Raw genomic sequence first — 12,154 nt, 5'->3', positions numbered from 1 at the left:
GGGCACAAACAGCACAGGCAGCCTGTCCAATGGCATGCAAGACCCGTGCTGTCCATGCATGCATCACACACTGTGCAATGGCATGCAGGAACTACGCTGCCGATGTATGCATCACATACTGGGTTATGTTATGTGAGTCTCAATATAGCGCACAACTCGTTCCTAGAGGGACATCTCGGCGATTGGTCCGCAAGTCTGGAGGAGACGCAACATTAAATCAGCCAGGTTTGAATGAGTTTTTTAATTCACATAGACTAGAGCACGCAGGGATGAACAGAGAAGTTTGCTCCAGTAGAGTGGCGCAGAGAAGAAAAGGCTCTGCCTCCATGTTTAGCGGATGCGAATGCGGGGTGGACATAGTAAAAATGGATTGCTTGATCGGAGATTCCTGTTTGGAACGAAAGGAGGGAGTCTGTTCTTAAGATACTTTGGGTCAGGGTCTGATGAGGATTTATGGGTCAGGCAAAGCAGTTTGAACAGTGCTCTCTTGCGATTAGGGAGCCAGTGTAGGACTGGGAGTGTAGGGGCTGAGGGAATCCTAGGAGGTAAGTAGTTTACCATACGAGCCGCAGTGTTTTGGACTACTGGCAGTTTCGATAAATGGGGTTTCATTTAAGGCGAGGAACAGGTCATTGCTATAGTCTAAGTGGCTGACGACTAGGGCCTGGAGGAGTGTTCTACTTTGAGCTCAACGGAAGCCACCAAAAGGTTTCCTTGAGAAGTTAGCATGGTACCAAAACAGGTGCCACATATAGAGGGGATAGGGCCCCGCATAGATAGTTGGTCATCTGCGAGTATGCCTTGGTTTCTAGCGGTTCGACTGTGCAAAGGGGTGGGGCCAAGTTCCGCTGGCCACCAATCCTTCGTCCAATAGAGCGGAGCTTTGCCAAACAAATCAAAAACTATGTCTTGCCCCATTAAGTGTAAGACAGTGGAGGGACACCCAGATGCAATCTCTCTCCCGCATGTACTAAATTTCTGTTAGGCATTCTCCATGTCCTGCCCAAATGAAATGACCAACTGAGAGTCATCTGCGTACGAAAAGCTCTCAAACCCAAAGGACTGAACTAGTTGGGCTAAGGGAGCAACACAGATGTTAAAAAGTGTAGGGTTCAAAGAGGAGCCCTGTGGAACGCCCTTCTCTAAGGGGATGGCGCTGACATGGAATGTACAATGGCAAGCAAGAGCAACAGTGGCAATGCATGCATCACATACTGTGCAATGGCATGCAAGACTGATGCCGTCCAAGCATGTATCACACACTGTGCAACAGCATGAAGGACACGTGCTGTCAATGCACACATCACACACTGTGAAACAGCATGAAGGACCCGTGCTGTCAAATGCATGCATCACACACTGTGCAACAGCATGAAGGACCCGTGCTGTCAAATGCATGTTTCACACACTGTGCAACAGCATGAAGGACCCGTGCTGTCAAATGCATGTATCACACACTGAGCAACAGCATAAAGGACCCGTGCTGTCAAATGCATGTATCACACATTGTGCAACAGCATGAAGGACCCGTGCTGTCAAATGCATGTATCACACATTGTGCAACAGCATGAAGGACCCGTGCTGTCAAATGCATGTATCACACACTGTGCAACAGCATGAAGGACCCGTGTTGTCAAATGCATGTTTCACACATTGTGCAACAGCATGAAGGACCCGTGCTGTCAAATGCATGCATCACACACTGTGCAACAGCATGAAGGACCCGTGCTGTCAAATGCATGTATCACACACTGTGCAACAGCATGAAGGACCCGTGCTGTCAAATGCATGTATCACACACTGTGCAACAGCATGAAGGACCCGTGCTGTCAATTCATGTATCACACACTGTGCAACAGCATGAAGGACCCGTGCTGTCAATTCATGTATCACACACTGTGCAACAGCATGAAGGACCCGTGCTGTCAAATGCATGTATCACACACTGTGCAACAGCATGAAGGACCCGTGCTGTCAAATGCATGTATCACACACTGTGCAACAGCATGAAGGACCCATACTGTCAAATGCATGTATCACACATTGTGCAACAGCATGAAGGACCCGTGCTGTCAATTCATGTATCACACACTGTGCAACAGCATGAAGGACCCGTGCTGTCAAATGCATGTATCACACAATGTGCAACAGCATGAAGGACCCGTGCTGTCAAATGCATGTTTCACACACTGTGCAACAGCATGAAGGACCCGTGCTGTCAAATGCATGTATCACACACTGAGCAACAGCATGAAGGACCCGTGCTGTCAAATGCATGTATCATACACTGTGCAATAGCATGAAGGACCCATGCTGTCAAATGCATGTATCATACACTGTGCAACAGCATGAAGGACCCGTGCTGTCAAATGCATGTATCATACACTGTGCAATAGCATGAAGGACCCATGCTGTCAAATGCATGTATCATACACTGTGCAATAGCAAGAAGGACCCGTGCTGTCAAATGCATGTATCGCACACTGTGCAACAGCATGAAGGACCCGTGCTGTCAAATGCATGTATCACACACTGTGCAACAGCATGAAGGACCCGTGCTGTCAAATGCATGTTTCACACACTGTGCAACAGCATGAAGGACCCGTGCTGTCAAATGCATGTATCACACACTGAGCAACAGCATGAAGGACACATGCTGTCAAATGCATGTTTCACACACTGTGCAACAGCATGAAGGACCCGTGCTGTCAAATGCATGTATCACACACTGTGCAACAGCATGAAGGACCCGTGCTGTCAAATGCATGTATCACACACTGTGCAACAGCATGAAGAACCAGTGCTATCAATGTATGTACCACATATGGTGCAACAGCATGAAAGACCGACGCTTTCACTGCATCGATCACATACTCTCCAATGGCATGTGTGACTTGTGCTGCCAACAAATTTATCACATACTGTGCAATGGCATGCAGGGTCTACACTGTCACTGCATGTATCACACACTGTGCAACAACATGCAAGACCGACACTATCAATGCATGTACCACATACTGTGCAATGGCATGCAGGAACGATGCTGTCATTGCATGTATCACATACTGTGCAAGGCAAGCAGCACCTACACTATCAATGCATGTATCGTACACTGTGCAAGAGCATGCAGGAACTACACGGTCACTACATGTATCACACACTGTGCAACAGAATGAAGTACCTATGCTATCAATGCATGTATCACACACTGTGCAACAGCATCCAGGACCTGTGCAGTCAATGCCTAAATTACATACTGTGCAATGGCATGCAAGAGCTATGCTGTCAATGCATGCATCACATACTGCGCTGTGGCATGCAGGACCCGTGGAATCAATGCATGTATCGCACACTGTGCAATGGCATGCAGGAAAAAAAAAAGTGGTGATGGACGGAGCATTGACAATACAAACACTCACCCAGTCAACTGATCTGGGTTTAATCCATCACCGTTCTTTAGCCCACTCCGCCACCCCAGTTCAGACATGGCCATATGCAAATCAGTCTGACCCTGTGCCTCATGGGAACAGTCCAGCCCGAACTGCCAAGCCATGTCTTCCCTGGACCGGAATCAAGCTTCCCAGGACCGGTTTCTGGCATTTCAGCCGTCTTCAGCCGGGCTTGCTTGAATCCAGTGGCAGTGAGCAAGGGACTCACGTCTGAGCATACCCTGCCAACTTAGGGCAAACAAAGAAAAAACAAAGGTGGTGATGGACGGAGCGTTTGAGCAAATCAAACACTCACCCCCAGTCAACTGAGCTGGGTTTAATCCATCACCGTTCTTTAGCCCACTCCGCCACCCCAGTTCAGACATGGCCATATGCAAATCAGTCTGACCCTGTGCCTCATGGGAACAGTCCAGCCGAACTGCCAAGCCATGTCTTCCCTGGACCGGAATCAAGCTTCCCAGGACCGGTTTCTGGCATTTCAGCCGTCTTCAGCCGGGCTTGCTTGAATCCAGTGGCAGTGAGCAAGGGACTCACGTCTGAGCATACCCTGCCAACTTAGGGCAAACAAAGAAAAAACAAAGGTGGTGATGGACGGAGCGTTTGAGCAAATCAAACACTCACCCCCAGTCAACTGAGCTGGGTTTAATCCATCACCGTTCTTTAGCTCACTCAGCCACCCCAATGGCATGCAGGACCTGTGCAATCAATGCATGTATCGCACACTGTGCAATGGCATGCAGGACCGGTGCATTCAATGCATGTATCGCACACTGTGCAATGGAATACAGGACCCATGCATTCAATGCATGTATCGCATACTGTGCAATGGCATGCAGGACCCGTGCATTCAATGCATGTATCGCACATTGTGCAATGGCATGCAGGACCCGTGCATTCAATGCATGTATCGCATACTGTGCAATGGCATGCAGGATCCGTGCATTCAATGCATGTATCGCACATTGTGCAATGGCATGCAGGACCCGTGCATTCAATGCATGTATCGCACACTGTGCAATGGAATGCAGGACCCGTGCATTCAATGCGTGTATCGCAGACTGTGCAATGGCATGCAGGACCCGTGCTGTTAATGCACGTATCGCACACCGTGCAATGGCATGCAGGAACTGTGCAATCAATGTATGTATCACACCTTCTGCAATGGCATGCAGGGCTGGTGCTGAAGGAGCTACACTGTCTCCCCATTCACAAAGGAGCACATTTAAGCTCCTCATTCACACTTTCAAGCCACTACATAACACTGGCCCAGCACACCTCAACAATTGCACCTGCCTTCACCAACCATCCAGGCTCCTCTGGACGCCTATGTGCACACATACACAAAGCCAGGTCTGCTGGCCCAGCCTTTTCCTAGCCCCCTCACAAGTCGTGGCAAGACCCGCCTCTTCACTTCCGGAGTTCCGCAAGAAGCTGAAGTCCTGCCTGGCTAGCAGTAGCCCCACGAGGCCCAATGTGTGTCTAGGCTCACACCTGATCAGCTTCCGGGTGACACATGCATCACATCCTGTACAATGGCAGCCAAGGCCTGAGCTAACAAAGCGTCACAAAAGCATTAGAGCAAGGCGCTGTACAAATCTCTTCTTAATATAACATACTGTGCAATAGCAGGGCAAAAGCGGACAATGGGGGGCAGTGTGAGAGGCTAGTACTGGGGGCTCTGTGAGAGGCTGGTACTGGGGGCAGGACTAGGCCCTGGCCCTCCACACCTTCAGGGCCCCGAGCGGTCAGTAGGCAGGCTCTCGCAGTGTCAGTACTCGCTCCACATTCTGAAGGGTCGGGGTATGAGGTGAGTAGCTCAAGATCTGTTTTTTCCCCTTTGCATTCTGGATCTTGTAGTTTTATTCTCCCCAGTAGGGATGGCGAGCTGGTCAAACCCCGTAGGCGGCTGTTCCCACTCAGGACTCCCACACTGGGGTTCTCCCGATACCTGCACCCCTCAACAGATGCTGCATGTTTCCAGCTCAGGCTTTGCCGCGCAGCACTACCCCCGGGCCCCAGGTGTGCTTCACGCCTCCATCCTGCGCGAGTCCCTCTTTCAAACAGCTAAAATGGTTGGTACTGAGATAAACAAAGCACTGAACTACATGTACCAGAATGCTTAGGGAAAGACAAGCCTGTGTGAGCTGCTCGTGCCTGCCAGGAACAAGCAGACAACTCTGCATCGGTCTGGGGGCATGTGCCATAGCTGTGAGGGGTACATCTAAGAAGCCCCCTTCAGTTAGTGCAGGAGGCTTGTAGTAGTCAACAACACTTTGCATTCTGGGAATCGCAGTTTGACGTTTCCCATCAGAAGCGTCGGCGTGCAGCGCCGTCAGACGTGCCGTAGCCAGGACTGAGAGCCACATGACAGACGCACCTGGAAGCACAGCAACTGCTCGAGGCGCTATACTTACTCAGAGAGGGACACCACACTGTTAACCCCATAGCAGATCGGGAAGGCGGTGAGGGAGAGGAGGAAGACCCCTGTGGGCAGCGGACCCGCGGGCCCCATCCCTGCCGCGCCTCGAAGCTTCCACCAAGCGCTTGAGTCGCAAACCTTGAAAAGCGCCTCTTCCCGTCACCAGGATGTTGCGACGAATAACGTCTGTGGGAGGACAGGTTCGCCCTGTTCTGGCTCAAGTTGCTACTTAAATTCCTTTCCACATACCGCTGTGCCGAGAACCCCCTTTTTAAAAGTTTAAAAAGTCCATCCGGGGGCAGATCTGTCCATTCTGCCACCGCCTCGCCTGTGCCCGTCCAAAGCCCCGGGCACCCGCCGATGCAAAGGTCGCAGCTGCGGGGCAGGCAGGTTTCGACACCCAGGGCACCTGATAGCAGCACTCACCTTTAAAGCTGCATGCGCCGCCTCTTAAAGGGCCAGGCTGCCCCGCCCCTCCGGGGTGCGCAGCGCCTACCTCCTCTGCCGCAGCACGTGCTCTGGAGCAGAGACGGCCCTTGAAGTGCCCGATGCTTGTGGCTTATACTCGAAGTGCTTTGCAGGTCTTCAACAGACCATTTCTCAGCTCTGGGGTCTTTGTGTCTTTTAATTTCTACCTGCCCCCTGCTGCCCCACTGATCTTATGGACTGCTGCAGCCAGAGTGGGAGAAAGGATTTAATTTGCAACACAAACGAGGCCCTGTAGCACATTAATATAAAGTGCCAAGCCATTGGCTTGTTTTGCCTCTTAAGCTCCAAAACAGGACCCGAGCCCCCTGTGTATTATTCAATCAGCAGTCGAAGTGCATTAAAAAAAAGTGTGGGAACTGTGATGCTGTTTGCAATGGGGTTGGGGTCAAAGGTGAGGCTAAAAAATAAAATATTCTGTAACTTTTTTAGGCCTTCCACCTTCAGGAGACTACATATAAAATAATGCACAGCCTAAATGAAAAAGTTATATTTATCAGTGGGAAATTTACTATATTGGACATTATGAAACCTCTATTAGTTAATGCCAGGGGCAGCTGGTGACATTTGAAAGTGGTGAGGCGTAAACTAATTTGCATATTGCACCGCAGCGAGCGAGCCCGAACCACCTTGCATCCATCCATACATCATTCATTCATGCATCCACCCATCCATCCATCCATCATGCATCCACCCATCATGCATGCATCCTCCCATCCATCCACCCACCCACCCTGCACACATCATTCATTCATGCATCCACCCATCCATCCATCATGCATCCGCCCATCATGCATGCATGCATCCAGACATCATTCATACATCCACCCATACATCCACCCACCCATCCTGCATCCATACATCATTCATTCATGCACCCACCCATCCATCCATCATGCATCCACCCATCATGCATGCATCCACCCATCCATTCACCCACCCACCCTGCATACATCATTCATTCATGCATCCACCATGCATCCGCCCATCATGCATGCATGCATCCATACATCATTCATGCATCCACCCATCCATCCATCTACCCAACCATCCTGCATCCATACATCATTCATTCATGCACCCACCCACCCATCCATCATGCATCCGCCCATCATGCATGCATGCATCCATACATCATTCATGCATCCACCCATCCATCCATCTACCCAACCATCCTGCATCCATACATCATTCATTCATGCACCCACCCACCCATCCATCATGCATCCACCCATCATGCAAGCATCCATCCATACATCATTCATTCATGCATCCAGCCATCCATCCACCCATCCATCCATCATTCATGCACCCACCCATCCATCCATCATGCATGCATCCATCCATCCATCATTCATGCATCCATCCATCCATCCACCCATCCATCATGCATCCACCCATCCATCATGCATGCATCCACCCATCCATCCACCCATCCTGCATCCATACATCATTCATTCATGCATCCACCCATCCACCCACCCATCCACCCACCCATCCATCCTGCATCCATCATTCATGCATCCACCACCCATCATGCATGCATCCATGCATGCACCCATCCACCCACCCATCCACTGAACAATCATTAATGCACCCACCCTGCATCCATCCATCATTCATGTATTTTTATGACCACATAAAAATAAATTATGGACTCTTAACAAGCCTTTAGGATCGATGTTGAAGGATGTGCCAGTTTACATATTACATCACCCCTACCTTTTTATGCTGGAAACCTTCTACCGCCCATGTATTTGCCATCCTGTAAGCCCTAGGTATGTACTATACAAATTCACATACAAACATACACCAACATGCATGCAATAATAAATGCATATATCATGCTATTCCGCCTCTACCGTTTGTTAACATTTTGAAATTTTATAACCTTAGTTCAAAGAGTGCATTACATTTGTGGTGACAGTTGTTAACTCATTTTCTGGAAAATGTTTATAAAATGAAATCTGTTGAAGGCTGTTGTTGCAACTATCAAAAAAGAAATTCTGAGAATTTTTACATTTCCAAAACCCCATGCCGTGAAATAAACGGGTGACCTGGAATAGACGCACACATTTCTGCAGCAGATGCTTTAACACACTGAACTATCTCAAGTCATGTGTGCAAGCTAGTGGCAGCACTTACGTTTAATCTTGGAGTATTACTATATGTCGACTCGCCACATATCGTACCTTGTGTGCACCCGCGTTTCATACCCTAAGCATATGCAAATGAACCCCTGACCCGTCACGGCTGGCATGAAGGGGCGAGAGTTCATTTAATGAAAAGAACTTACCATGCATCTCCTCCGGTCCCGCAAACTAACTTCTCCCCGCTCTTTTCTTTTGCTGCTCAACAGGAAACTAACTGCAGTGCCAAATCAGGAGATTGGATGCGACGGGGGGCCGGGCGGCTGGCATTTGATAGGGCATGGGGCGACATTACTAAAAACACGTCACCGCCCCAACATGAGCCTATCTTTAGACGCCTGCACTAAACTAGGCATGCGCAGCATACCTAATGGGTCGTGAATGTGAGTGAGGGGCAACGCTCCTCACTCACATGCGCAGTCAGATGGCCCATCTTCTGGACCCCCTGCTCTAGCGGCTTGCCTGCGTGCGCCGTGCGCACTTTCACAAGTGAAGCACAGGCCGGCCTGGAAATGTAAAAAGACGAATTGTGAAAGCAATTTGTCTGCTTACATTCCTGTTGCCGGCCGGAACTGCCGTGAGCCGTTTCTTTTGCGGGGCGCTGCCCCGGCGCCCCTATGGACCAGCCGCCACTGGTTAATGCACTGCAGAGGTCTGTTTGTAACCAGAGGGCCACAGAATTTTTTTAAGGAGTTTTATATAGCGCCAACTTGACCCAAAGGTATCGGGTATCAGAGCGCTTTACATAGCACCAGTTGCATTACATGAACACACATTGATTTTTGTTAGGAACGGGGAGAATAAGTGATTTGCCCCGAATCCCAGGATGTTCACCGTCATTGCCGAGACTCAAACTCGCTTCCTGAGATTCGAGGACGACCGTCCTAGCCGTTAGGCCAACTCCTCGAATCCTGGTAGATGTCGTGGAGAATAGTGACTTCAATCAATCAGGGTTTTTTAAATGCGCTACCTACCCGTGAGGGTCTCAAGGCGCTGGGGGTGGGGAGCAGCTCTGGTTCTGTCGAAGAGCCAGGTCTTCTAGGTTCTTCCTGAAGGTGTGGAGGGTGGGGGAGCGTCTGATGTTCACTGGGAGTTCGTTTCATGCTTTTCTTGACGGGGAGCCAGTGGAGGGTACGCAGGTGTTGGGTCATGTGTTGGTGCCGTGTATATTTAGTACTACAAGGTCCCAGTCTGTGACAGAAAACACTGTGACTATTTAAGTCAATCAAGCTTAGGTATTGTTAGAAGGGCGACCCCAGTGGGGGTCAGAATGTATTCTCCTGACCTTCCCGTGATCCACCCCTCCCAGGAATACTTCTGAATCCTAACGTGAAGTCCTCGCCGGGTCTAAGATCGTACACACTGAGCTCACACCACACTTATGAACGGACACCACACCATGGATTTCAGTAAGGAAGTTCTTTATCAACAGTAGGGCTTTATGCAAAATGAACTCGTATTTACAAGCGATCGAGGGATCATAAAGTCTCGGTTATGGGGAGCAAGGAAGTGGGACAGTCTCAGTATCAGGCCAGTACGAAGCGTACCCTGTGCACAGCTCTCAATCCTCGATCCGGGGGATACGGGAGATGGTGGTCGTACCAGCTGCTGTACTTACTCCTCTCGCTTCAGGTCGTGTTGGTAGCGTCGATGGTCCAGCCGGTCTAAGGTTCTCCTTGAGCCGTGACGAGGTCAGCAGGGCTCGATCCGGAGTGAACAGAGTGTCAGTCAGTTCTTGAGGAGCCGCGACAACGTCAGCAGGGCTCAGGGTGTTCAGCGAATGTCCTTCGAGTTTCAAGGATGTGCCGCGACGAGGTCAGCAGGGCTCCGAGGTTCCAGTTCCGTCTTCACGAGAATGAGCCGCGACAGCGTCAGCAGGGCTCGATGAGTTCTAAAGTTCAGTCCTCTCCTCAAGGGGTTGAGCCGCGATCAGATCAGCAGGGCTCTCTTGTCCAGGATACAACTGCCCGCTAGTTCTTGGGAGCCCCTTGATATAGGGCAGTGGCCCTTTGATGTCCGGACCCTCGCAGGCGGAGATCTCATGCCCCGTGGCTGGTCGTCGGGGAGTTCGTCCGGTTGGCCCTTTGATCCTCTTGAACATGCGTCCGGGTATTCCCAGACACCCAGCAGGGTCTGGAGCCAGCTCTCGGGGAGGCCAGCTGTGCGATCGAAACCAGCCCACTTGGGAAGGCCAGAGGTGTGAGCGAAATCAGTCCCCCAGAGAGGCGGGAGGTGCAATCGAAACTCTTTGGTCCTATCTCACTCAGGAAGTCTTCTACCCCCCCAGCCGGGCATGGCGTGTCTGCAGCCTAAGTTTCGCTGGGACCGGGGTCGGGCAAGTCTAAGGGGTCCGGGACCTCGGGAAGGGTAATGGCGGCCGGTGGCCCTGTGGGGTGATGCAGGTTCAGGGTGCCCGGTACCGGGAGGAGCATGCAGGGATGGTCGTCCGTTGGTAGGGTTGTGTAGGGAGCGGGGCGGACAGGGAACGGGACGACCAGGGGTTTCGTGGTGCAGAGCGGGGCTAGTGGGACACTGAGGAACAGGGGGGAACCACGCCACGAGGCCAGGTCTAACACGTGTCCCCCCCAGCTGAAAGGCGGAGAAAACAACCCATCCCCTTGGGGGTTCTCTTCACTGAGGCGGAAGAACCGGGACAGGCCGTCTGCGTTGGCGTGGTCAGTACCAGGACGGTGCTCAACAGTAAAATCCATCCCCTGGAGGGAGATGGACCAGCGTAGTAGTTTGGGGTTCTCTCCTCTCATTTGCATTAGCCACCGGAAGGGTCGATGGTCGGTTTGGACCCGGAAGTGAGTACCGTACAGGTAGGGCCTTAACTTCCTCAGGGCCCAAACCACCGCGAAGGCCTCCCGCTTGATGGTGCTCCACTTTGCTCTCGAGGGAGTAACCTCCGGCTAATGAATGCCACTGGCTGGTCTAGGCCCTTATCATTCATCTGGGACAGGACTGCTCCGATGCCATGCTCGGAGGCGTCCGTCTGGACTACGAACTCTCGGGAGTAATCTGGGGCCTGCAGTACTGGGGTGGTACACATGGCGGCTTTCAATGCTTCAAATGCCTTCTGGCAGGCGGGGGTCCAGCTAACTTTCTTTGGCTGCTTTTCGGAGGTCAACTCTGTGAGGGGGACTACGATGCTGCCATACCCCTTTATGAATCTTGGGTATTAACCCGTGAGCCCTAGGAAAGCCCGTACTTCCGTCTGGGTTGTGGGGGCCACCCAGGCAACGATTGCATCGATCTCGGGTTGGAGGGGGGCCACTAGGCCGCTCCTGACCTGGTGCCCCAGGTAGACCAAGGACCCTTGTCCGATCTGACATTTGCTGGCTTTGATGGTGAGGCCCGCTCGACGCAGGGCCATCAACACCTCCCAGAGGTGTTGTAGGTGTTCGGTCCAGTGGGTGCTAAACACCGCGATATCATCGAGATATGTGGCGCTGAATTCCTCCAACCCAGCCAGTACCTGGTTAACCAGCCTCTGGAAGGTGGCGGGGGCATTTTTCATTCCGAAGGGCATCACCCGGAAGTGGTATTGGCCATCCAGGGTGGAGAAAGCGGATCGTTCCCAAGCTCCCTCCGTGAGTGCGATTTGCCAGTAATCGCAGGTCAAGTCAAAGGTGCTGAGATAGTGAGCA

At 51.4% G+C, this 12,154-nt stretch overlaps 1 protein-coding gene across 1 annotated transcript in view; it reads right to left on the bottom strand.

Annotated features, from left to right (window-relative positions):
* The window catches only part of TM6SF2 (transmembrane 6 superfamily member 2), a 42,995-nt gene extending 36,697 nt beyond the window's left edge, over positions 1-6,298 (bottom strand). Inside the window, exon 1 of the mRNA XM_086946850.1 lies at positions 5,864-6,298. Within this exon, the coding sequence (XP_086802976.1) occupies positions 5,864-5,961 (98 nt within the window). The 5' untranslated portion in view covers positions 5,962-6,298. The remainder of the gene's footprint in view (positions 1-5,863) is intronic.
* Positions 6,299-12,154: the final 5,856 nt, after the last annotated feature.

Source organism: Lissotriton vulgaris, chromosome 12, assembly GCF_964263255.1.
Source record: "Lissotriton vulgaris chromosome 12, aLisVul1.2, whole genome shotgun sequence".
Classification (NCBI taxonomy): Eukaryota; Metazoa; Chordata; class Amphibia; order Caudata; family Salamandridae; genus Lissotriton; species Lissotriton vulgaris.
Note: the sequence above shows the minus strand (reverse complement) of the source record. Positions and strands in the feature narration are given on the sequence as shown.